This window comes from Esox lucius, chromosome 19, assembly GCF_011004845.1.
Source record: "Esox lucius isolate fEsoLuc1 chromosome 19, fEsoLuc1.pri, whole genome shotgun sequence".
Lineage (NCBI taxonomy): Eukaryota > Metazoa > Chordata > Actinopteri > Esociformes > Esocidae > Esox > Esox lucius.
Window position 1 is genome coordinate 10,863,607 of NC_047587.1, and position 27,900 is coordinate 10,891,506.

Sequence of the window (27,900 nt, forward strand, 5' to 3'; positions counted from 1 at the left end):
CAGCATCAGAAGCGTCTCGTCTGGGCTAAAGACAAAAAGGACTGGACTGCTGCTGAGTTATATTCTCTGATGAAAGTACATTTTGCATTTCCTTTGGAAATCAAGGTCCCAGAGTCTGGAGGAAGAGAGGAGAGGCACAGAATCCACGTTGCTTGAAGTCCAGTGTAAAGTTTCCACAGTCAGTGATGGTTTGGGGTGCCATGTCATCTGCTGGTGTTGGTCCACTGTGTTTTCTGAGGTCTAAGGTCAACGCAGACATCTACCAGGAAGTTTTAGAGCACTTCTTGCTTCCTGCTGCTGACCAACTTTATGGAGATGCAGATTTCATTTTCCAACAGGACCTGGCACCTGCACACAGTGCCAAAGCTACCAGTACCTGGTTTAAGGACCATGGTATCCCTGTTCTTAATTGGCCAGCAAACCCGCCTGACCTTAACCCTAGAAAATCTATGGGGTATTGTGAAGAGGAAGATGCGATATGCCAGACCCAACAATGCAGAAGAGCTGAAGGCCACTATCAGAGCAACCTGGGCTCTCATAACACCTGAGCAGTGCCACAGACTGATTGACTCCATGCCACACCGCATTGCTGCAGTAATTCAGGCAAAAGGAGCCACAACTAAGTATTGAGTGCTGTACATGCTCATACTTTTCATGTTCATTCTTTTCAGTTGGCCAACATTTCTAAAAATAATTTTTTTGTATTGGTCTTAAGTAATATTTTAATTTTCAGAGATATTGAATTTGGGATTTTCATTAGTTGTCAGTTATAATCATCACAATTAAAAAAAATATACATTTGAAATATATCAGTCTGTGTTTAATGAATGAATATAATATACAAGTTTCACTTTTTGAACAGAATTCTAATTTTATGACCAGCACCTGTACAGAGGCTACCTAGATGTTAACTACTAAGCCTGAAGACAGCTTGGGCAAAAAGAGAAATACCAAAGGAGCCTTGTGAATAGATGAGCACAACGATGAGTCATCAATTGCCAGATTTAAATCTAGTTGAACATGCCCTTCATTTATTTACCTGAAACAACTACAGTAAAGGCCTGAAACTTCACCAGAAACAACTACAGAGAAGCTTCACCAGAGAAGACACCTATTGGTCTATTGGGGTCAATGGGTAAATGCCACATTGACCTGCGATTGGACTGAGTCACAAAAAGTTGCATTTCGAGGCACCACTTCAGATTTTATATACAGTAGCTATCACAAATGCTGTGATCAAATTACTATAAAATTACCTTAATTGTAATGGACAAATGTTTAGCTTTTCAACATGTGACATTATCGTTGAACATTTTATAAACAATGAACTGTAGTGGTTTCTTCAGAACAAAAATAATAGAAACACATTGGTAGTTTGTCAAAAAACAACTTTATTGCAGTTTTCACTATAGATTATACACTTAAAACTTAAGAGCAACAATTTAAGACTACTTTAATATTAAATAAAAAACAATGCATCAGAACCAGCAGCATTCTGCCACTGTAAACAAATGATTTAATAAGCAGAATTTTAGTAATGCTAAAGTTATTTACAAAACAATTACTTCATGCCATGCTTCTTCCTTTACTCCAAGAACAAGTTAAATCCTTCAAGTTTAAGAGTGTCACAGATGTAAAAAGCATGTTTAGCGAACAGTGGTATGAACTGACAGGGCATGCAAGCAGGTCAATTCCATTTCCATTCAGGAAGTAAACTACAAATCTATTTATCCCCAAAGCTTCCCAATGAAGAGAATTGTTTACTTCAAGTGACCAAACAGAAATGAAATTCTCACCCACCACGATAGCGCCCCGGGGAAGAGACATGTTATGGTATGACCAAGTAACTCTAAACCTTCTAAAAAAGGATAGATTAAAGTTACACAAACTGTACACAAAGTCTCAGTCTTTTTTATATCAAATGCACCAACATCCCTAACCTAACACTTAAAAGCATCGGGTGGTTAGCAAATTTGAGTATATACAGACAATTGTGCCACAATACTAAACAAAAAGTAGTCCACTTACAGTATATTATACAATGACAGGTTTTTAATTTATACACAGGAGAGGGACAGGGCTGTCCAGGACCAGAGCGGGGTGTTGGTGTCTGGTGGAAGATGGGTAAAGGGTGGCTAACACACTGGGGAAACGGGGTACAGAAGTGGAGTTACGGGCTACACAAGTCGGAATAATTTATTGGCGTTTGCTCTTTATCCGCTCCAACCTCTTCTTGAGGTCATCCAGGTTGGCGGAGGGAGACGAGGACCGCGTGGGGCTGTGGGACTGCTCCTGTTGGAGGTGGGACTCGCGGGACTCCTTGAGCTGAGACAGTTTGCTCTGGAGCATGTCTGTGGAGGAAGCCACGGAGGGTTTGGACAGCAGGGACGTGATGGGACGTGTCGGTCCGCTGTCTCCTTCCTCCTGCTGCAACAGCTGAGCCTGCTGTCAGGACACGAGCAAAGACAAAAACAAAAGAGAAAACAGGAGCAGGGAGCGTAGAGGACAATGAGGAGGGAGAAGAGCCAGTTTAAGTAACCTAAAACCTAGTTTGTAAAAACACAGACAAGCTTTTATCAGTACAGAATACAACTTCTAGAAGCCTACATAATGGTGTGTGAGCCAAACAGCACACCGAACTAACCCGGTTGTTCTCCAGTCCCTGCCTCTGTCGGAGTATCTTCAGTCTTTCGTAGTACACTGCAGGTTTCATCTCCTCTCCGTTTAGAGGCGCCGAGCCGGAGTCCAAGCCATGTTGGGGGATCCCTGGAAACGAGACATTTCATGTGAACAGACATTAAACCAACTACATACTAGCTGTTAGTTAACCTTTACGTCAAACACTTGCAACAGTGAGATCCAACAAGGTGCAAGTTGTCCTGACAGAGTTAAACAATCAGATCAGTGGCAAAAACAAGCTTGATTCACTACAAAGAAATCTTCTGCAACAAACTAAAGAGCTGCTACATACTGCTCTCAAAATCCATACTATACAGGTAATGCACACCGATCAGCCACGCCATTATGACCACTGACAGGTGAAGTGAATAACACTGACAATCTCGTTATCATGGCACCGGTCAGTGGGAGGAATATATTAGGCAGCAAGTTGACATTCGGTCCTCAACATTCCACCTTAAATAAAAAGACCTGATACATGCTGGTTAACACACCAAATAACATTTTATTACGGAAGCTCAAAAAAAGTATTAGAAAAACAAACTCCATTACATTTCATATATTCAGTGGTATTACCCATTACCTGTGCTAGAAGGTTGGATCCTGCCTTTGCCCTCTCTCTCAGACTCAATGACACGCAGGCCTCTCTCCACGTAGCTCTGGAAGAACTGAGAGGTGTTCCTCAAGAAGGGCTCCAGGTCAGCGTCCGAGTATTTCTGCTTGTACTCATACAGCTCTGTCAGGCCCTGGAGAGAAGACCACAGTTCCAACCCGATGAGTCAGGCACAGGTCACAGTTAGGAATCCTGCTTGTTTTCACCTCAGAGCTCCATCAGACCGTAGAGAAATTGTTTTCTTGCTCTTGAAATCTAACCAGTAATGGAGTACACATTTTGCAAACACTTGTGAGCTAAAGTGGGCAAAACAGTCAAGGACCAAAGACAAGTGAATAAATCACCTCTTTGGTGTTCTCTTTGGAGCCAATCTTCTTGAAGATCTCAGAGAGGATGTCGCTCACTTTAGCTTTAGACATCCGGTCATCCTGCAAGCAGAAAGACGACACCAGGCTAGCGGGGAAATGGATGTAACGCTGCTCCACAGTCAATTCCAAAATGACAAGCAATAGAAAATGACCAACACTGACTTTCTAGGATAAGGTGGCCAATATTCATCAAAGACATTTGAAAAATGTCAATATCAACAGTACCTTTATGTATACAATTGTGTTTGGTCAGATTAGCAAGCGCTAGTAAGTACACCACAAATCAAATCGATTGCTGACTATCGTTGTGGAGACAATTTAGACAGCAATCTGGATGTTTAGTTCTGATATTCTTGAACCACATTCATCTACGTAAAGACAAAACAAAGATGCCCATCTACCTGAATGACTGATTCACCTCAAGTAACAGGTTCTTGGTTTATACAACCCTCGTGAAACACATTACTAGTGAAGAATCAGTCAGGAAGGATAAGGAGGGAACAATTGTCTGTGGCCACCACCTGCAAAACCATTCTCTTTTGGGGGTTGTCTCGCTGTTGCTTCTCCAGTGCACATTTTGTCACTATAATTTGCACCAAAACAGGGGACATTGATTCACAATTGCATATGCTTCCTAACTAGACAGATTGAGATCCCTGAAGTTTAACTGACTTAGTGTTACTGTGATGACCACGTGTTCCCTTAATTATTTTGAGCATTGTATTTGTTTCATCTAATCATAGTAGCTGGTTCCAAAACAATTGCTTGGATTTAAAGACTGTGACCCCAAGATGCAAGGAAGCCCTGTAACTCTTCAACAGTGGTCCTTGGAATCCTCTTTGCTTTCCAAACCTTCCAGGTCCACTTGCATCAAGTTCTGAACTTCATTACTGCCCAGATAGTGATATTTAGGTTTTTTATGGTTCCCAATGTTTTTCAGTTTTTGTACCACAGACAGAATTGTACTCTGCTTAGAGTACTCCAGAAGTACCGCCTCATGTTCATTTCACTAGTAATGCAATGTTGTCATGAGTGTATTCAAGTACCCCCTGTGGAGAGGCCAAGTACCCCTCGTTGGGAACCACTGATTCATGAGACATTGTTGGATCATGGCTGCCCCAAGGATTGGTTACCTTTAAGTTTAACCCCCCCCTTTAAGTTTAAACTGCATGTGTTAAATATCCAATAACGTAATGTTGGGTTAAATTACAATACCTGGCCTTTCTCTGTGCCCCTGTCAGACTTGATGCCGGGGAAGTTTGAATGTTTGAATATTCGTCTCAGGTGGGCCTCCAGCTCCGAATCATTCCTGTTCTCGATCATAGATAAGTGGTCCAGGATCTAAACACAGAAGAGGAACAAGGTCAGAATACCAATATGGGCTTGAAAATCAATACTTGAACGAGGGAGACAATGACTTCATAATTTACATCAATGGAGGTTCACAATATGACTGGGATGGCTTTACATGCACAAAACTACGCCCACTTGAAGGTTTATTGGTCAACGGTGGCCATGTTTTTAAGTCATGTACAAGGAGGTGAATACTCGTCCAATCCCGTGTGGGAGAGGTGTTTGTGCGGATCGTACAGTACCTTGGACCCTGTGAGTTTACACAGCGTGTGCAGCAGGGTCTTCATGGTCCGGTGAGGCACGTCACTCTTCAGCTGCTTCAGCTTCTCCTTGGGGAACACCTTCATGAAGTTGTGGACGTCCAGCAGAATGCGGTCCAGGTTGATGCTGTTGATGGTCTCGGGCAGAAACCGGATCATACGCCACAGGCACTGCATTCAGGGAGCAGGAGAGTTTAAAGATTCATGCCTTCACTACATGAAGTGCTTGCTGAGCCTTGAATATATTATGTTTTGAGTTTTATTTATTGATAGCAAAGCATTTCAAAAATGTCACAAAATACACATTATCTCGCGTCCAAGCACCACATTTGATCAGAAAAGCACAAAACACCCAGACAAGAAATCCAAAATACCTTCATGACCAGTTCAGAGAACATGGGAGACCCTGATGAGGTGGTCAGGCTGTCCTGTAGCAACACCAGCAGAGCACTGTAGAGAGAAACAGGCATACAGATGTCTCTGGAAATGCCATCATCATCATCCTCCTTAACCAGTTTGAATTTGGCCGTTCTTGGCATGCACAAATACCATTTGCCTGGATTGAGATGTGTAGGCCTGCTAATATTCATCAGCACAAGGCATTTGCAGTAAGAGCTGATTTATGTGCACTGTCACTGTAAAACCCATACACACGTAACACAGTAAAACAAGCCGAGGAAGCATCTGACCTGAGGATGTTGGTCTGGTCAGACTTCTCCAGCACTTTAACCACCAGCAGATTGACAGAGCGGATGAGCTGCTGTCCGTCCTCGATGTCCTCCACCCGGGCGTCCAACATCAGGGTGATCAGACCATGCATCAGGTCCTTCAGGACACCCATAGAAGCCTCCCGGGCCAGGCTCTCCATGTTGAACAGCTACAGCACACAGGAAAAAGTTAGACGTGCACACCAGTCCACTGGGCCCACCCAGATCCCCAGGCCAGTCCACTTAACTGGAAAACTGAGAATTCGCTCATGCTAGCTCAGATTTAAAATGTTAACTAACCGTAACTTTCATTTGAAACCTCAAAATGTAATTACCACAGGAAACAGCGAAGTTAAAAAACATATATTCTATTTGAGGCCCCACATGGTGTCATGGGAAACACTGGTTCCAACAACTAATGAGCAACTTTAAACTGAGCAGCACATTAAATGTCTAGATTGGCGAAGCACTAATCGGTCTGTAAATGACAAGGATGTACAAGTGGAATAATGGATAGAGAGACTGGTCCCTAATCTCTAGCCCAATTAACCCAATTAAAAATAAGTTACTGCCACAGGTGTTTCAGAAAATAACATTTCTGAAACATGCTGTCTATGTTTGCTAACAGAGGGAACTGCATAAAAGGACAAGGCAAAGCAACTTCACGGGTGTCATGTAGACAGGTGCTGCTTTTGACCAGTGCCAACTAAGACCTGAGCCATTTAAACATTAAAGGACTTAAATATACCAAAATGGATGACTTATGAAACCTTTACAGAAGGCTTTGATATCAACACTTTAATTAGGTTATTATAATGAGACCAGAGTTAGCACCGTCACTCAACTCACACTCCTGCTTTGATCATTAAGACTATGCAGCCCATGACGGTTGCTTGTATTTTCTGAACATCTGAAGTAAAAACACAGCGGCTATTTGCACGAACATTCTGGATATGGAGGCAGCACCATTAAATGGTGTCTCAGCAGCAGCCCCTAGTGGTGACAATGTGTAGTCACATGACTCACTGAGAGCATGTTGCCAATGATGCAGCTGTAGAGCTTGAAGATGTCCTTCTTGTCGAGGCGGTCGTCGGCCATGTGCGTGTTGTAGATGAGGCGCAGCTGCATGAAGGTGGCGATGAGGAACTGGTCGATGTGACCGGACATGGCCTCAGCTTTGTCCTCCTGCCTCAACACCTCATCAATCTGGTGGAGCACATAGCAGCTAATGATTTATCGAGAGGAAGATAGTTCAGTAACACATAATACTACACCAAACAGCAGCCGCTCCTATCTAAACAGAGCTAGTCATTCATCCAAATATTCTAAATATTTTTGGCCCCACCGGGAATCAAACCCATGTCACCATGTGTGCCACGCCCCACCAACTGAGCCACACAGTACTGAGGCTGCCTTTCTTGCATTTCCAGTTATTGTTAAACAGTAGGGGAATATTATCTCTAACGGTTTTAACAGCACTTTGTTAAACAGATAGAAAGGCTAGTACTGGTTTAACATACAGGCTGCACAGTGTGTTTAACAGACAGGACAGAAGAAACAAAGTCCTGAAACAGCAGTGGTATGGAACCCAACAGTGTCTACGCCCCCCAGACCGCTGGACCTCCCCACGCCCCACCTAATGACATCACCAGGCCTCCCACGCTACCTGTGCCAGGGCCTGGATGCTGGTGTTCATGTCCCCACTGGCCACCTGGGAAATTACGAAATTGATGGTGGACGCCGTGCTGTTGTGGAGGTCATCGAAGTGGGGCGAAACAGAGCGGATCCTGGAGGGACACACACGGACACACACACACGGACACACACACACGGACACACACACACGGACACACACACACACGGACACACACACACACGGACACACACACACACGGACACACACACACACGGACACACACACACACGGACACACACACACACGGACACACACACACGGACACACACACACACGGACACACACACACGGACACACACACACGGACACACACACACGGACACACACACACGGACACACACACACGGACACACACACACGGACACACACACGTAAGTGGCAACTTACGCAAACACTCGAAATTGACAATGACGACAATGTCCCGAAGCGTGCATCTCCCAGCCAGCTTGTCTAAGGCTGCGCCGTGCTGACTGCAAAGTCTCATTTGTCGCCACACTTTTAACCACTTGGCTGTTCTCCAATGAACGGGAGGCTGTTGCACCAGTGCAGCGCAGCACCCAGGACCAATACTCACTTGGGTTCTGGCATCATGATGGGCTCCAGCAGTTCATCCAGGCGGTGCTGCACCAAGTCTGGCAGCTCGCTGACCCGCGTGTGGTCGTTCTCGATCATGTCCAGGTCCAGCTGAAACTCCTTGGGGATGGAGGGGTGCGAGTGCTCCCGTTCCGTGTTCTGAGTCCGCGCTTGTCTGGTGGTGGGCGGGGGAGGGGGAGGAGAGACACGTTCAACATGCGGAAAATCAACGGCGAACGACAGGCTCATGTCGGCACCTTCCACAGCACCCGCACCGGGGTACCACTGAGTCCGCGCGGCCAACACGGCGCTTCGCGGTCAGCGGTTTGCCAGAGCGGACACGGGAAGGTTGCCATGGACACACCTAAACATGGACACAGCACGACGAACGAGGAGACACTGCTTAGCCTAGGCTGGTGGGTGGGTGGGGTGATACACTAGTTATTAGATCACATCCCGATTCGGAGTGCGTCTGGATGGGGTCAGAGTGCACATTGTCTGGGAGAGGCTCGGCGGTACTCACATCCTATAAGTGCGATACATTATTCTGTCCATGGAGAGCAGAGCAGCGATAAGAGGAATTATAAAGGAGAAGAGAGGCTCAGGGTTAAGACCACACACACACCATGCAGTAAACCAGAGGGGAAACTGAAGAGACGCTACCGACCAGCAAACACAGAGGTTCCTAATTGGTTGACGTTTGGTTTTAGGGGTTGGTTAAGGGGTGGGGCCAGTTTAGGGTCTGCCAATGGGTTTCAGGCCAGGCACATCCCTTTAGTTTAACCCATAGAAACAGATGTAAGAATAGGAGGAAATATATTCAAGACATTAAGGAGCATTAAGATATGCTTACAGCTGGGCAGGAAATACAACATGGACAGAATTACTTTGCCATGAATGTGAGTAAAGTTCAGCGACACTTCCAACAAAAAGGTCAGACATCTACAGTAAAATGCCCATTAGTAGGTTTGGTAGAGAGCCATGCTTTGGCATGTAGAGAAGACGGGTGGGGGCGACGGGGGTCAGACCCATCCATACTTGAGCTTGTTGGGCACTTCCTCCTGAGGCTGCTGGGAAGGCTTCCTCATGAAGGTGGCGTTGGGGTTAGACGGGTGTTCTCTCTGGGACCTCTCCCGCTCTGCAGCCTGTCTGATGGGAGCAGGGGCTGCTGCCGGGGTCTTCTTGGCAGAACGCTTCACCCTCTCCTCTAACATACTCATTTCCTTCTCGGACAGCTGCGGGGGAAAAGGTGTTAGTAATGAAGAGAAATCACATGACCTTCAGCCCTCTAATGAAGAGCCACAGTGCTGTGGCTGGCCCTGGGTGTGTGTGTGTGTGTGTGTGTGTGTGTGTGTGTGTGTACTGTGGATGGGATGCTAGACAAATGCCAACTCCATTGTGTTAGTAAGGGTCTTACATTGCCAATGAGTTTGTAGACCTGGTCCCCACAGACATTGTACACAGCCACCACTGTGTTCAGGGCAGCGTTGCGTACTGAATTGTCCCGGTCTCCAATGTGTACAGCTATCTCCTTCAGGGACTTGGCCGGCGTCGGCTGACACACATTCATTCCGTAGTTCTCTATCAGACAGCCTAGCTCCTCAAGGCATTCTGGGAAAGGGAAAGACAGAGGGTTGAACGTGAAGTTCTGCACAGGCAGGTTCCATTTTAGGAACAGATAAAGCCCAGTCTTGGACTAACACATCCTTCAATACATCTCCAAATAGTCCAGAGACTAATTAAATCCTCGAATTTTTTTATGAATGACAATGAACCAAATCAGACGATCAACCCTTGCAGTCAATTATATTCTCAAAATGTCTGTGGTCCACAGCAGTCAGACGTCTGTCGCTACAAACACCAGTTACCGGCTCTCTGCTTGGAGTTCTTGGACTTGGTTCCATCCATGAGGAAAACGAAGACTTTGCTGGCGGGGTAGACTTTACACAGCATGGTCAGGATGGCACGCACATCTTTCCGCACCACATCCTTGGATTCCCCAACCTGCCGGGTGAAACGGATGGTTTGTCATGTTGGTAGGATTCCGCTGCATCGAATGTCATAATGGTCAGGCCCCCCTTGGGCTCAGACTAATGAATGACCTTCAATGACAAACAGAATATTGCGCAGCAACTTGGTTTAAGAGCTCACTAGTCTACCCCCCCGATTCATTCTGGCTATAAAAGCAAACTACTACAAATAAGGAGAGTGACAAATCTGAAAACTTAAGAGCAGGTCGGTCATTCTGACGGCTTACTTTAAGGATGAGGTAGGGAATGAAGGAAGAAGCCTCATACTCGTTGAGGTGGTAGTTCTCTCTGCTCAGCATGGGGAAAAGCAGCTTGAGATACTCCAGCACCTTCATCAACACAGTGCTGTTGGTTTCAAAGAAACGCAGCGTGAACCACTTCAGGATCAGGTCCAAGCAGCTGATTGTCCCCTCCAGCTCATCCTCCAGGCGCTAGACAGTTACAACACAAGAGTTAAAGAGAACAAACTCTGGTAGGTTCAAAGGAAACACTGACGGTACTTAATACTTAATATAGAAGTAAGACTTATGTTCAGGTCTCCATTTCACAAGATTCAGAAACCTCAATTACCCAAACCAATACAGTTAAAAAGGTAAAGAAATTATTAGAAAATAGTCTTTATTTTGTCTCCTGCATGGTTCTTACATCTCCCATGATCCCGATAGCCTTGACCTGGCGCTGGAAATCTGTAGCGTGGAACAGCTCGTCCTGGAGCCATTTGGCAAAGCAGGTGGACATCTGAGTCTTTAGCTGGTCAACATATTCGTCTCGCGGCGTCTGGAAGTTCCATTTCAAAACCTGATGCACAAGTGAGACGATTACCATTATTCAACACATATCCATCTTATTACATAACCAGTTGCTTTTGGTTCCAGAAGAAAGGTTTGGCATTTTAAATAACAACCGGCTTGCTCAGGTGAAGTATAAAATCAGTCTTATCTGGAAATCTAAACTGACAGAGGGGCAGAGTGAACATACAACGTTAAATATAATTTTCTGCAACCTCTCGTTTCCTTCTGCTCATGAACCTCTAGAGAAACTTTGTCCCCTAAAAAACTTGACAGAAATACATTTAAACAGTGACCTTGAGCCCTTTCTCCTCCTTAATCCTCTGCTCTTTGCCGTTGGGCACGAGGATGAAGATGACCCCGGACCGGTCCTCCTCATCCTTGGCATTTGCTTTGGGGGCCGGCGCCTTCTTCCCAAGCACACCCTGAGGACCAGACAGAGAGGGGCATTAAGATTGATGTTGTAAAAACTCATATGGCAAAGCCAGACAAAGCACAGCACTTTATGTAAAGATCTTTGTTTTGTTTCAAGGAAGTAAATCAAAACCATGACACACTCATTATTAATTTGAAAATGCAAAATATAGCAAAACAAAGATTTTAAATAGGCTAGATACTGCACTTTGCCTCAGTGGTTGCGTGAAAACACTCAACCACCCCCCCCCCCCCCCCCCCCCCGCATGTATGAAATAATTCCCATTGTGTGCGCGACAGTTTGCCAACTAACAATGCAAGGCTCCAGCCAGCCAATCACCCCGGAACATATTGGTGCTGGACTCCATGTACCTGCTGGCTGCCAGACTCCCCCTTGGCAAGTCGCTTAAAACTACTACCTTTATCGAAGCGGTTCTATTCAGACGCAGGATGAACCAGACATTTCAAAGACAGCACAGTTGGCACACTGATGAAGGTTGAATGAGACTGTACCCGAATGACACTCCAGTACAATTAGAGACAAGCATTTTCAGTCTGGCCATATCTGGAATGCAGCAAATATATTTTTATTGGACCCGGACAAACGGCAGAATAGGTTGATGAATCCCTACCTTTTTAGGGGCTCCAGGCTTGACCACTTTTTTAGTCTTGGCCTCAGGTTCCGGCTCGTCGTCTTCGTAGTCATCAATCACAGGTTTGGGTTTAGCTTTAGAAGGAGCTGAACAACGGCTCATTGGTCAGGTTGTTGCATATATTGGACACCATTATACAATCCACTTCAAAATGTTTTACAAACACCAGACCTCACACACCAGACCTCATACACCAGGACACTGTCTAGGAGAGGGGGCCGTGCCAATCAACACCCAAGTCGAGAACATTGGAGAAGGCCCGAGGGCCCTCTTGACCCTCAATGGTTGACTTGGTTGATGTAACCCATTGGGTTCCTCCAAACCTATTCCCCTACATGGTGAATCACCCGGAACCGGACCAGAACCAGTGCACTAAAACGGGGGCGATTTGGGAGGCGGTCACTGGTCTACCCTGGTCACACGTCACTCAGACAGACGTATAGGTCGACCCACCTGACTTGGCGGCGGAGGCTCCACCGCTGACAGACTTGGCCCCGCCGGCTTTGCCAGGAGGTGGAGCGGGCTTGGCTGGCATCACTGCCCGGGCCTTCTCCAGCAGGGCAGAGACGGGCTCCTTGGAGGCCGGCTGCAGAGGGAGATGGGCAGGGTCACTACAGGACAACGTCACTGGGGAACCATTTGGGCAAACGACCGTCGCACTGACTGAAGAGGATATACCGCAGCCGGGAATCCCCGAGGGAATTCAGCCGTTTCCCTTCACCACCAATCAGTAACACAATGATTCACTCTGGACATCAAGGCAAACCGCGAGTCACCATTTACCATCATTCAGTTGGTTAAGAGAGATATGCAGGTCAAGTCCCTTTTCTCATCTTTAATTTAGCCAGTCATCTCCTCCACGGCATAGCCCACCTTGAGTTTGGCAGTGGCCTTCAGCATCTTCTCATAGCCCAGGTGCATCATGAAGGTGGGGAGGGCGTCCTGGGCCTTCTTCCGGACGTCTCCGTTGCGGTCCTCCAGACAGGCGTACAGGTAGGGCAGACACAGGCTCAGGTCAGAGGGCACCGTGCGCATGGTGGGGAGCTTCTCTGCCAGCCAGCCCAGAACCTGGGGAGGAGACGGACGTGTTATACTGGTCTCAATAGCAATCTGTGACACCACGTCCCCCCTTTTCTCACGGTCCAAATGCACCCATTATACAGCTAGAAAAGGGGGAATTGAGAGAGCATGGAGGTAATCCTAAATATAGAACAAGAGACAGTAAGACAAAACAATAAACAACCCTAAAACACTGGAATATACACATCAACTGCTTAGATTCAGATGCTATGGGGAGACTGTACCTCCTGTCTAAGGAAGGGATTCTCCCTCTTGAGCTCCTCCGATAGGTCCTCCCCCTCCAGCCAGTCCTTCATTCCAGTCTGCTCCACCCAGGCCTGCAGGGTCGTCATGGCGGCAGCACGCACATTGGTCTACGGGGACGAGGGAAACCCAGAGAGTCCACACAGTTACTCAGTCGACAAAGACAGCTGACGCCCAGGAGCCCCACGCCCAGGAGCCCCACGCCCAGTCAGTCTGTCCCTCGTGATGAACAACGGGGAGTATCACACCAAGCGCCTCCCTGCGTCAGAACGGGACGGTCCTTACCTTGCTGTCTCCCAGGACAGTGATGATCGGCATGCCCAGGCTCTTGATGTGTTGTTTCAGAGCGGGGCCCATTGCAATGGCTATCTGCTGAAGAATGGTCAGGGTCTGCAGGACCTAGGCACCGGGGAAACACGTCACGGTCAGAAATCCCTTTAATGTCACACCGCACAGGCGCCACTTACTCACACAAATGCTCACTGAATAGAATATAGTTTAGCCTTCTGTTAAATGTATTGAATTACTTGGTGGAAATGGTCTGAAGAACCTGTGAAAAAATATGTAATCAGCTTATCTTAAGATGCAAACCAGTACAGATACACCTTCAGTCAAGGTCTTACCAGGATCTTGTTGGAGTCCGTAAGACGGCCCTTCAGAGCCATGGGGAGCTCTCCTATACTGGCCTGGATAAACTTGGCCTCAGAGATGACTGCCGCAACCTCCTCCAGACCTTCCCTACGGGTCTTCCAGTTCTTATCTCCCATCTTATCCACCATGTCCTGACTGATCCTGTCACTGTGGAGGAGGGAGTTGATAAGACAAAACTGCTAGACCATTCAATGGACCCATCCAAATACAAATTCGCCAAAGGAGGTTTTCGGGACACTAAGGGGCCGGACATATCCAATGAAGTTGTTGAAGAGACAAGAAACTAGAATATGATGAACAAAGGCCCTAAAATTGGATAAGAGCCTCTGTTTAATGACTACAATATCCAAACAAACATCAAACCTGATGTCAGTTCTAGGTAGCAGATCCATGATGTCACCCCCTCCATCCTCCTCCTGCTCTTCTGCCTCCTCACCGTCCTCCTCTGCACCTCCTTTCTTAACTCCTCTGAATGCGGCAGGAGGCGACTGGCCTTGCATCTGAAGAGGAAAAAGCAGTTAGACACAATTCAAGTACATATAGGCCTGTCACAATCATTGCATTTTAGTTGAGGATTAAGGGTCACAAACACTTGTGATTAATGACTTAACTGCCTATATTGTTATTTTATGCCACTATTATAAACTGTATTTAAAACACACTGAAAAGAAGAAGCTAATTACTTTCAGTAAATGATCTGCACTAATAACTTTCCACAGAGCTGTCAAACACACTGCTGCACCCATGGGCTAAACGTCCTAACTGCCTGAAACGGACATAACTCGCGTGGGATTTCTTCTGACGTTCATCTGCGTACAATTCCCTTATTCAGATGGGAAACACTATTTTGGATTCTAAATATTGCACAAAAAGATCAAGGTCATAAAAATGATTGTGATCTGGCTCAAATAATCAGGCGATTCAGCCCCACACATGTACAGTGGAGAAGTGTTAAGCACCTTGACTGAGTGACTTGATTAGAACCGAGACAGCGTCAGACAGGCTATACTATGGACCACAAATACATTGTTTTTTGTATTCCCTTGTCAACATTCTCCTCACTTCAGCCTACCTTTTCAAACTCATCGTCAATCTGTTTCAGCAGGGCAGGCTTCTCATCCTCGAAGAACATTCGTAGCGGCGCTCCCATGTACAGGTACATGACCCCCAACAGAGTGATGGCCGCTGTCCGCACGGCAGGGTTGGTGGCCCCCAAGGCCGTCTTCACGTTGTTGATGAAGGCCTTCACGTTGATACTGCAGGGACACAAACGGACACGTCATCGTTTATGTTAAGTACAAGACGCGTTAAACCTGCTAACACAATGTCAATGTTGTTCGTTTCAAAGAGGGAGACATACCCAGCAAATCCAAATTCCTTCATGGCATTGGCCAACCAGTTCAGGGTCTCTGCTTGATTTTTGGGATTCTTCTGTGCAAAGACCATTGAGACCACCTAAAGGATGAAACACACAGGCAAATGATTGCTGATATATCTATTATCTACAAAGATGTGGCTGCATCAAGTAATTGTCTCTGGCCAACACCCAGTTATGGGGAGTGATGAGATCTACAGCAGAGTATCACAATTGAATCGCTGGCTGAAAGCACAGTTCTGACTGTCGCAGAAGATAGTTGGCTCGCTCTGTGACTCAACACTAAAATCCACCAAGTCTGACCTAACTCCATCCTATGAGTGGGGCTCTTTTGTCCAGGAATCTAGTTTGAGCAAATTAGATAGTGCTGACCATTTTATAAAGCCCGCCATTTTGGTCATGAACAGAAATGGCTAATACACACGACAAAATAGGACTAATGTTAGATCCCTTGTATCAAAGGCAATCAAAATCAATTTAATAATCACTGACCATAAACTCCAATAATTGTCCTGTATGGAAATTGGCTTTTGCCTGATGAATTTACTGCCCTAAATGAGGCCTTTCTTCTTATTGGAGTTGGTCATGTATTCTTTGAACCTGTTCGAAAGGCCTTCCGAGTCAAAATTGACTCAGTGGGTTTTGACCAACAATTGTGACCTGATTTTGTCCAATGACTGTTCTGAATGAGACCCAAACTGCCACAATCATGCATTAGTTGTGTCCATTGTAATGGTTACTGTCGATCTGTTTTTCTTTATAATCCTGGAATATTGGAACACCATCTTTTTACGTTTACTGTAACAACTAACCCATTGCACCCTAACCAAAATGAAATGCTCTTCTAGACTATACTCCACCTACCAACCCATTTTAGGGTGGTCATCCATACAACCACTTCATGACAACGGCTGATGTAAAAATAAAAACTTTATTAAATACATTTGACCGATTGCTGATTGTTCTACAGCACTAAGAGCCACAGACCTGTTCAGCAGTCCAGGGCAGGGAGCAGGCCTCAGCGGTGGCAGTGAGGCCCTCCTTGGCCTTGGCCCCACATTTCACATCTCCTACTTTATCCACCAGGCCGTCCAGCACCACTAGGGCAGAGGTCTTGGAGAAGGAGCCCTTCTGCGCAATCAGGCCCACAATGTGGAGCTTCATTTGCATCACCTAAATCAGGAACAAATCCAAGAAGTGACAGTTATTCCAGGCACCCACCCACCCCTCTGAATAATCTTTTGTAAATGTATTTATCCATTTGTACAGCTCATATTACTGTGATACCAGGTGAGTGTGTTAACTGCCGTACCTGGAAGTTGGTCTCTTTCCAGCCTGGTTTCTTGGCCAGCATCCTGACCAGGGCCTGGCAAGGCATCTCACTTTTGTCCATCTGCTCTACAGCCTGATAGACACATGATAAGAACACACCCACTTAATCCATCTGTAATCTACTCATAAAATCTCCAGGTAAAATGAATCATTTTGTACATACTAAAAAAAATTAAAAATACACCAGAATGTTAAACAGCTCCATGTTGTATAATGCATGATCACGACATGAAGAACGATCAGGCATGAGCTAAGACATTAGTAAAATAAAGCAGTCCAAACTAAATTAAACTCTTGTAATGTATTATGTATGTGTTGAAATTCAACACTACTGTTATTTGCTCCTCGGGGTATAAAGCCAGGTGTTTTGTAAAAGCACTTTGTGACAACTGCTGATGTAAAAAGGGGTTTATAAATACATTTGGTTGATTGATGTACTGAGCAAGACTAGAATTAACTCGGACAACTAAAATACCTTCTGAAACTCCTCCATGCTGGACAGTCTGTCCTTCCAGTTAGCGGAGTCCAGCAGCTGCATGCAGGAAGCAGGAAGCACTGTGGCCGACTTCTCTTCACACACCTCAATCTAGTGGACAGAAACATGGAAAACACACTCAATGAAAACAGTCAACGTAAAGAACAACGGGTGTTAAACAGGACCTTGAAGGCAAATGTATTTGTGCAGTAAAAAGTCAAGCCTACTTACTGATAGCTCGGTTTCTATGAATTCCTTAATTTCAGGACCTTTCTTTCCTTTTGCACTCGTAGCAGAAGCTGGTTTGCCTTTCTTAGGAGGTCCACCAGACTGCACATAATGAACACAAGATGATACACATTTTCATTGCAGTTTCTTTACAGACAGCATGGCGCCTGTGTCACAGCTTGTGTAGTGAGAATGATTAACAATGTTGTTTTCACACCAGAATGGTTTAGCGGTTTGCCCTGAAATCTATGAAAGCAGTTTGGTTTGTTTGGCCTGGTGTGAACACTACCCAGACTAAACACCACGTTTCGCTAGTAAAGGGGTGGTCTTGGTCCAATTCCATTTGTAGCATGACGGCGTCGTGGCAGGTGAGAACACAGTACGGCCCAGACAAAATAGAGTAGTAGGGTAAGCAATATTGCCTATTAATGTCAAAGTACAACTGCTTTATCATTTCTGCCCATGTTGTCAACAGACTAAGGTGAAAGAAGAAATGTATTTGGGAACCTAGCTATGATTCTTAGTAACCGTAGAATGTGAGCATTCTCTAATAAACAGATGACCGGAATGTGGTTTTATTCTGGCGTTTCACTAACATTTGGTACAGTAACAAATGACCCTTATGATAGTAAGTAACTCAGACGTTGGGAATGAAAACTGTATGCTGCTGCCCACCTGGACACTAACTCAATGTGGTCACAGTAACTGGCAAACAAATGAACCAATCAAGTCACATCAATCCTTACCTTAGCAGCCAGGGCCTTCTTAGGAGGTCCAGAGGATTTAGCTGGAGCCTCTGTGGGTGGAGGTGCCTTAGCTACAGGCTTCTCCTTCTTCTCGGCACCTCCACTGCCTCCTCCCCCTTTCTTTCCCGGCAGCTCCACTTTATCAGCGCTCTCTTTAATCTGTTAGTTTTGAGATGGACGGTCAAGTCTTAGAGAAGCTCTTCAACGCTTTGAAATGTATGCCATTTCACTCATGACAAACTCCCTACCTGATATTCAGAACCTGCTGCCTGGGCATTTTATGCAGGATACACAACACATCAAACCCAACACATAAATACTATATGTAGACTGATAGACTGACTAACCATAAGGACACAAATCCATAACAACAGACAGATATTCCACATGGAGATCCTCACCTTGTCAAGCTTGAGTTTATCCAAATCAGCAAGGAATGGGTTGACAGCCTTCTCCCCCACCACCTTCATGGCTGTACCCAACGCCTCATACGCAGCGTCTCGCACCTCCGGGGCAGAGTCGTTCACTTGCTGAAAGGATTGAATCATAGATGAGATGGGGCTCGACAACCTTAAAGAACATGAATGGCAACACTGCCTAGAAGGCCAGCATCCCGGAGTCGCCTCTTCACTGTTGATATTGAGACGGGTGTTGTGCGGGTACTGTTTAATGAAGCTGCCAGTTGAGGACCTGGGAGGCATCTGTTTCTCAAACTAGACACACTAATGTATTTGTCCTCCTGCTCAGTTGTGCACCGGGGCCTCCCACTCCTCATTCTATTCTGGTTAGAGACAGTTTCCGCTGTTCTGTGAAGGGAGTAGTACACAGCGCTGTACGAGATTTTCAGTTTCTTGGCAATGTCTCGCATGGAATAGCCTTCATTTCTCTGAACAAGAATAAACTGTCAAGTTTCAGAAGAAAGTTTTTTCCAGCCATGTTGAGCTTGTAATCGAACCCAATATTGCTGATGCTCCAGATACTGAACTAGACTAAAGGTCATTTTTAGTCCTTTAATCAGCACAACAGTTTTCAGCTGTGCTGACATAATTGCAAAAAGGGCTTTCTAATGATCAGTTAGCCTTTAAAAATGATATACTTGGATTAGCAAACATGTCATTGGAACACAGAACTTGATTGCTGATAATGGACCTCTGTACACCTATGTAGATATTCCATAAAAAAGGAAAAACTACAGCGGTTTCCAGCTACAATAGCCAGTCATTTACAACATTAACACTGCCAAATGCGTTTATTCTGAAAACTAGTACATTTCTAAGTGGCTGCAAACTTTTGAATGGTAGGGTACACAACTGAAACTACAATTCAATTATTTATTAGGCCACGGCCATTGATCTCAATCCTCCAGCCCATATACTTAGGCAGCCAAATTGGTAACTGCAAGCAGGAACCCATTGTAACTGCAAGCGATGATGTATAAATCAGGATTGTCCTGAGGATTCCTGACTTAAGGGCTGGAGGCCATCAGAATGTCCTAAAACCTCAGAGAATGTCCTAAAACCTAGCCGCAGTCAAACGAACAGCCAGATCCTGAAGGCCTTTTGAAGTGCCCACAAAAGTAACCAGACATAAATGATAATAGGATAGTGAAACAACCGAACAAAGCCCATGAGCATATTTCCAGTTTAATATGGGCTATGATGAGACTTCATGTTTTGTATAATCAGGTCACCTTTTTTAGAAATCACCTAGAAAGACTCCTGGCCTTGTGGGGGGAATCAAAATCATGTCAAAATACAGTAACATTGTACCTATAATTATACAATGCCCTCCAGAATTATTGGCATCCTGGGAAAATATGATCAAGAGGCTGTGATTTTTTTTTGGCCTAGACCTAACAAAAAAAATAAAACATATGAACCCAGCCTTAGGGAAAATGAAATAAATATGTTATTCCCATTTAGCTAGGGTGCCAATAATTCTGCAGGGCACTGGACCTCCCCCACAAACAAACATCACTGGGCTGAACAAGTTCCATGCAGTCTGGCGCTATGAAGTCCAGCCCGGCTTACACGTAGGCCCATTTAAAACTGTACTCCATGTCTACAGTATTTATTTATTCCAGTAATCTGTATTGAAAGTCCAGCCAGGCAGGAACAGTTCAAAATGTTCTTGTTTCAGTGCAACACAGCACAACAGACCACACAAACCTTTATCTGGATCTTTAGACATTTAACACAACACAAATAAAAACAGAGCAATGCGCTACAGAGAATAAATGCCCTACTACCTTGAGAAATGCAGGGCAGAAAGCTTTGAGCATGCTCTTTGGCAACGTGGCTTGGGTGCAGTGGCGGAAGCTTCTGGCCAAAAACAGAGATGCCTGCTGTTTAATGGACGGGTTCTTGTTGTCCATCACGGCCAACACATCTTCACTGATATTCTGGAGAGTGGTCTGCAAAACGACAAGAAATGCTTTAATGGCACTTACTGATCAAAATCATGCATGCCGATTCAAACTATGACCGGTGAATCCTCATCTACAGACCAGCATACTCACAGTGAGGAAGACCGCATCAATAGCCTCTTGCAAAGCCTGGACCACTTGAGGTTTCTTCTCTTTAAACTTTTCTAAAATTGTTGGCACCACCTTGAAAACAGAGGGTAAAAAAAAGAATAAAAAAAAAAAAAAAAAGATATATAAAAAAGTACTTTGATCAAAAATAAATCAAGATGGATATAGATGTTCCCACATCCTTGGGTATAGATAGCGGGAAAACTTACATGTCCTGCATATGTTCCAAACTTCTTCCGGAGCCCAGCAGCCAGTCCGGCCAAACATTTGGCTGCCAGAGTTACCAACATAACATTAGCATCTTTCCCAACAACCTAGGAAACAATACAAAAGTTGTTCAGGAGATTTTACATGTCGAAACCAGCTTCCTACTGACTATTTCTCAGAATCTCTGCTTGCATCCCCATGAAGCAGAACTGTTACCATACCTTTCTCAGTGCTCTGACTAAGTCCCCATAGTCACCATTCTCCAGTTTGGGGTTTTTAGCCAAAGTCTCAACAGCCTCCAGGGCCTCTTTCCTCTCCTGCCATTTTTTGGCCTCCTAGGGACAGAACGATCAGACAATACTTGTAAAAAGAATTGCAACCTAAAAATTATTTTGAAATACGCAACAAATCAATCAATCCACCAATGTCTTTCTCAAAATGCCAGTACCCAAACATACAATTTTGTCATAGAAATCTTTTGGCAGTTTGGATAGGATCTCCACTGGTTCCAGTAGTTCATAAGGATCCACCTGAGGTGCTGGCTCATCATCATTGTCTCCTGAAAAAGTGAACAGAATGACACGGTTATCCAGTAACCCTGTAACCAACCACCTGTCACAACACTGAAACGAGCCTGGAGTCGGCACGTAACAACGTTATTAACCCACCACACATCCAGTCAACAGCACCGGCTCAAACAGATTTCTTTGAAACAGAATTCCCTTAGTGCGCGTGTGCAAATCTTCTGAAAAGGACTGCTTGTGGTCAAGGGCTTAAACCTAGCCAATTTTCCAAATACAAGTTGCAAGTCAGAGCAAACCCATGGTCACCCAGGCTAGGAAAAAGGGGGGTTTTAAAAGGACTCTAAAGGGGGACTCCAGAAAGATGTCCCAAAGCTTACCGTCTACCTCATCTCCCCCCGCTGCCTGCTGCTGTTCAAACTTGGCCTTGAGGGCCTGCTGTGAGCGGAGGAAGCGGCTCTGTTTTGGGGGTGTCGTTGGCAGCTTCACCCACTCCTCCTCCAGTTCCTTCAACTGACGGCAGAAACAGGAAGAACCCCAGCAGTTAGACAACCCGTTCGCTGGTCGTCGGTGATTGCACATTAGCAAGGAAAATGCATCTTAAGGGCTTTCTCAGAAACCATTTATCAATCTTGCTGTTGTTGGAGAAGGTCCAACGCACCGTCCCCCCCAGACCTTGCTTTCCTAGGTTTGTCGAGGAGGCAATACGAGAGAAAGCAATACAAGAGTCTTTGGATAAAGCATCCTTGGTAAAGTTCAGGCAAATAGGCTATGAAAATGTCAGTGGTGTTTATCAGCCTTTTCTCATACTGAAAATGACAAATATAACCTGAGGTAAAAAAAAAATAATCCACAAATGTTTTGTTCAAAAACATGCATTAGTTATTAGCACTGCATTAAGTACTTTGTGCATCCTCCCATTTCTAAGACAACACTGCATCCAGATCCTTTAGAGTCCTACTTGTGGACACATTTTTATATCCCCGGGAAAAAGGAAGTCTTGGAGGACCACTTAGACTTCCTGAGCACTCAAGTGAATGTGAAAATAACAGTAAAGCAGATCAACGGGAAGATAATTAAATTTGGCTTGTAAGAATGTCTAGGGGTGCCATTAATCATGGGTTTGAAAAATAATTATCCTCATTAAGAATGTATTTCTTTGAACAATTCTACATCAAAAGGTTAATTTCTCATAATTTAAATAAGATTAAGTGATAAAAAAAAATATTTTCCAAAACTTCTAATAATATAAGAAAACAGACTTCTCTTACCTGTACAGAGTTAATGCCTTGGAGAGGAGGTCGAAGGGCATCCCGGATCCATTTGTAGATCTCTATGGCTAGTTGTTTTGCCTCGTCTCGAACAGCCTTCTCTCTCGACTCAAACTGTTTAGGCAAAATCTTCACCACTGGCTTCAGAGTAATAATCTTGGAGCCAAATTCACTGGAAAATATTACATTTCAGACATATAGCACAATATCAACCATGTAAAAAAAATACACAGACAAAATGCAGTGATTAGAAGATTGCTTCCCACTATTTTGAACCACCAGAATTATACAAAAACTAACCTAAGAGCCTTCCTTAAGGTTTCAATACAAGTAACCACGATCTTGGGGTTTTTGTTATCAAGGCCTTTGATGAGCTCTTCCTGAACCACTTCTGCTTTCTCAATTTCTATGTACATGAGGCAGATGTCTGAGCCCAGTTCTTTGGCCCGAGCTTTGGGTTGGTTGAATACTTTATTGACCACTCCTGACACCACTTCTCCTGACGTCCTGAAACACAAGAAAAGAGAAATGAAATTATCCAGACAAAAACTTTGCCAACTGCTCAAGACTTTGATATTATCCACAGAGCGGATTATAACGACAACACCAGAAATGGGTATATGGAAACATTATTGTACAATACTGTACATTGTTCGGCTATTTGTTTTTAAACAAACTTTATTTTTGTCAATATAAGTTCATTTCAACATGGTGTTATCTGTGAGAATGTGACACAGTGGAAATTGTTTTTATAAATTGGCTATGGACAGGAAAGATTAGCCTAGCCAGAGAATGTTCTTTATAATCAACCCATAGCGGTGTCTAGTAGATGTAAAGAAGGTAATCGGGGAAATGCCATCTGTCCACTTGACAAAGTATCTACCAGTCTTTTAATCATTTAATAATGTCATCCTGGCTCGATAGAGGAATCTGATGTCAGGCTGACTCTTTCCATAAATAAACATAAGACAAGCGTTGAATTTCTCCCGTTTTCCAGCTCACTTGAGGCTTCCTCAACTCAAGCTCATATTCACAGACATGAGTATATTTAACAAAATCAGGATGATTTCATACAGAGATTCTGTAGCTAAATTCATCCACAGAATTAAAGATTCTTATGTATTGCAATTACAGAAAAATCACCTTAAGACCTAAGTTATAGTCATCACTTCTTTTAAAATGTAGTATATACACATCAGGCTATACAGAAATAGCCTGAAAAAGAAAGATCATTCATGATTATTTTTTTTTTTTTAAATACTTCATGTAGTAAGACATACAGTAACAGTCAATAGTTTGGACACCAACTCAATGAAGGGCTTTTTTTTTGCTTCACCACATTCCACATATCGGAATAATAGGGCAGACTTTAATACCAACAACAACACACAGAATCATGTAGCAACCCCAAAAAAAAATACAAAATTCTAAATAAATATTGATTTAAGATTCTTTACAGTAGCCACCATTTGCGTTGATGACCGCTTGGCACTCTTAGCAGTTCCTCAAACAGCTTTGAATAACTTTCTAACAGTCTTGACAGACAAGGACTGTTTTCCTTCACTCTGCGGTCCAACTCATCCCAAACCATCTCAATTGGTTTGAGGATGGGCGATTGTGGAGGCCGGGTCTTTGGATGACCTTTGTGGTTAGAACCAAAAGTAAAGGACAGATTTTGACCAGTCCAATATCCATTTGTCATGCGTCTTGGCCCAAGCAAGTGTCTTCTTATTGGTGTCCTTCAGTAGTAGTTCCTTTGCATCAATTTGACCATTTAATGTGTTATTTCATTGTTCTGTCTATTATGTCTTCACTCCTATTTCAAACGGAGATCTCTTCCAGCATTGGTGGGCAAAAAAAATGGTCCTATCAAAAAATATATTATACATGACCCTGGGTATAATGGGATGTTAATTCCACTCAAGTGGAAGCACCGGTTTCTTTTATACTTTGTGTCCTTCATCTACTCAAGTGTTTTCTTTATTCTGGCGGATACCTGTACTGTATATGTCAGGGTACATAGGTGTTTGTCACATTCATTGCATAGCCTTTGGTTACTCTGCTCACAGCATTATTGGTACTCTGGTACCATGGTATTCTACCTTGTGAAAAATAATAAAACTAAGGAAATACCCTTCAAAGGGTAGGTGTGTCCAAACTTTAGACCGGTACTGTAGGTGTAGTACTTACTTGCCGGCAACATGAGCACTTTCAACATAAACCAGTGCCGCCTCAAGGCCCTTGAGTTGGGCCACAGCATTAGATTCAGTCACAAATTTCTTAAGCAGACCAAGGTATTTGCCCCATTCTGGGCTTTTCTCATCCTCTATCCTTTGGAAGAGCTTCAAGGCTTCTTCATAGCCATTTAGTCTGGCTTTCCAGACCTAGGGAGGAAGCAGGAAAAAATAAGAGATTGATCATGGTCATGGAAAATTAGGGTGCGTTTAAAAAGGCAGTCCAAATTCAAAATGTTATCACTAGTCTGTCTTTTCACCAATTAGATCAGAGGCAAATTATCACAAATAAGGACTTCACACAAACACACACACGGAGAGAGGGATTTGAGCCCTGGCTCAGCCAACAGACAGTATCCTTCCTCCCAGTCACCTAATACCTTCCAGTCTCCCTAGCCTTTCATCTTTCTCTGACTGTCACAAAGACATAATCATCTGCATTCTTTAAAGATTAGAAAAGGGCTGCCTTAAGCCAAGGGTGGTCCATCAGTGTAAGCTGCTGCTGCACATGGACCACTGCAGCATGGGTCCAGCCCACCGTTTGTTTAGCCAAAAAGCTCTCCAAACTTTCCCCCTTATCTAATAAACACCAGAAAATAATAAACATTTTAAAAGGCTGCCTGTGTAAACTACTAAGGAATCGGAGGTGACCCGGATTCTAGTTGGTCAGCCACAGAGTAGAGAAAGTAATTTAAGATGAGCCTTTGGAGGTTACACCGGGCCACTGTCTGGACTAGTACATCACCCAGAGTGATGGGAGCAGCGTGTGTAAGGAGTGTGATTATTTGAAACTGGTGATTGGAAACTACTCATAAGCATTACTGGATGTGAGGTTATCCACTTGGAAAAGAACCACCTAGTCTCAAGTCTAGCTTTACTCACTGCTGAAAACATGAGATGGATTACATGTTTTGTGAGGGGAAATAGAGTTACTGTAAAGCTGTTCCATAAATGAGCTTAACACCAGGGTTTACTTTTAGGTAACAGTCATAAAAGAAAATCACAGCTGTTGGAAAAACATCCAGCAAGAGTTTTAAATTACATTTACATTAACGTAATTTAGCATTTGGTCTTACCCAGAGGGACTTACAGTCAGTGTAACATTATTTACCCTACAGTCCACCATGCCAATCGACCCCACAAACCTGCGTTGCTAAAGGCATACTCTACCAACTAAGCTACAAAGGACACCGGGGTTGTCTTGAGAGTTGGTTTTCACCTTGTGTTCACACTTCTGGTCGATGGGCAATTTCATCCACTCGCTGTCGTCGCCCATGATGACCTCTGGGTTCGCCTTAGGCGTGACAAATCAAACTGTAACAAAAGTAAAAAAAACTAAAACATTTTGTTGTTGGAATGAGTGCTGGCGTAAATATATACAATACGCTTTATGAAATAAAATACATTCCGCACAAAGTTTATATAACATACTTGAAAATAAATGTATTATAGAAGTAGTGAAGTGAAGACTTTTTTTTTTTACGAAGGATTAGGTCTGAGGAGTGACCTGACAAAACCGGAATACGTCAAACAACCGCTAATGTGTTAACGAAACACATATTTGAAAGGACTAACGCGATTGGTTAAAACATCTCTAGAACAGAGGCTATGGAGTCAGATTTCATATTGATCGTATTGGAGTACAGTAGCTAAACAGCTTTCAGACATTACGTATAAGGCTAGCGGTATCGTTAACACCACACTTATATGCATTTAACAAACATTAATTACTGTTAAGTTGCTAGCAGTTAATTAACCTGGCTAGATAACCAACTAGTTCACCAAATAATTTACTTCCAACTATCGTAGATATTTTAAGATTTCCCAAAGTATTAGCAGCTGCGTTGGCAAGATCTCGGACGTGGAGTTATAGCTCAGCTAGCTACAGTATATTTTTGCTAATGTAAGTTAGCTAGTTACTTCTATTAGGCATCTGAAGCATTGTACAGTCCCTAGCCAACGCTGATGGTACTGTAACTGAATAAACATTACATAGCTAATCACCTAGTAAAATAATACACAACATCGTGTGGCTAATATCTTACTTAAACACATCAGACCACAACAAGGTCTGACAAGGGCTCCATCTTCAACACCAAGTAACCGTTATAGCACAAAACGTATCTAGCTAGCTCCCGTTATATCAATGTAGCTAGCTGCGATATTGCTGCTATACAGTTAGAATAAACATAACATTGCAGTACTTTACTGCTGGCATTACCTCAATTGTAAACAGTCTATATGTTTTTGTATTAACTAGTACACCAAATGTTGGTGGAATCAAAAAAACGCAAGTACGTTGAAAGTAAAGCAGCGTAGTCAAGCAATGTACAGTTAGCCAGCTACGCTTAGCTAAGACTAGTTAAGTGAGTGCAAACGTCAAATGACAACATCATCAAGCTAAGTTAGCTAATGTTGGCTATCAACAGTAGCTAACACCTTGCTAGCTGGGCCTGTCAATTAATAGTACGCCCCAAACCCTTTTGACTATCTACAACCATTATTTCTCATCCACCACTATATCGATATAACTCCCCACATTCTATAATATAACAAAAGCACAAATCATGACTAAGTATTGTTTGCCGCCAAGCTATTCCACCTGCACCAAAGGCCGAGAAAACGCAGCAATTGAGTAGAATTAATGAGGTCTGAATGAAAATCCAAACGCGCGCTTGCTTTTCATTTTGTAGCCTACTGGCTAAGAAACAAAACAATTAATACATGCTTTTTGGTTACCTGGGGTTGGTTCTGCTAGGCAAAACGAGGATAGCTATTTAGATGGAGCCGATATTTGAACATTACTCACTCCGAGGATTGAAACGCCTCCAAGGGCGGAGAGTCAGAGGGAGGAGCGCGCCACAGAAGGG

General features: G+C 44.0%; 1 protein-coding gene across 3 annotated transcripts; it reads right to left on the reverse strand.

Annotated features, from left to right (window-relative positions):
• Positions 1–1,371: 1,371 nt before the first annotated feature.
• ckap5 (cytoskeleton associated protein 5) lies at positions 1,372–27,887 on the reverse strand. Of its 3 annotated transcripts, none has more exons than XM_013138840.4 (44): positions 27,770–27,887; positions 26,250–26,344; positions 24,987–25,180; positions 23,097–23,303; positions 22,797–22,968; positions 21,906–22,038; positions 21,463–21,563; positions 21,226–21,339; positions 21,007–21,111; positions 20,783–20,872; positions 20,513–20,677; positions 18,666–18,794; positions 18,265–18,423; positions 17,522–17,620; positions 17,291–17,401; positions 16,796–16,888; positions 16,471–16,656; positions 15,469–15,563; positions 15,181–15,364; positions 14,472–14,608; positions 14,081–14,255; positions 13,743–13,856; positions 13,439–13,567; positions 13,008–13,202; positions 12,588–12,720; positions 12,114–12,220; positions 11,364–11,492; positions 10,925–11,077; positions 10,507–10,710; positions 10,118–10,253; positions 9,667–9,860; positions 9,288–9,484; positions 8,773–8,796; positions 8,251–8,424; positions 7,647–7,767; positions 7,007–7,186; positions 5,963–6,150; positions 5,648–5,723; positions 5,256–5,444; positions 4,876–5,001; positions 3,637–3,720; positions 3,263–3,425; positions 2,645–2,766; positions 1,372–2,442 (listed from the first exon to the last, which is right to left on the reverse strand). In XM_013138840.4, exons 2-44 carry the CDS (start codon positions 26,304–26,306, stop codon positions 2,197–2,199), a joined length of 6,090 nt encoding a protein of 2,029 aa, XP_012994294.2. In that variant the 5' UTR covers positions 26,307–26,344; positions 27,770–27,887; the 3' UTR covers positions 1,372–2,196. The 3 variants fall into 3 exon arrangements, with proteins under 3 accessions (XP_012994294.2, XP_010864216.2, XP_010864217.2); XM_010865914.5 differs by having other exon boundaries at positions 1,372–2,445; XM_010865915.5 differs by lacking the exon at positions 8,773–8,796 and having other exon boundaries at positions 1,372–2,445.
• Positions 27,888–27,900: the final 13 nt, after the last annotated feature.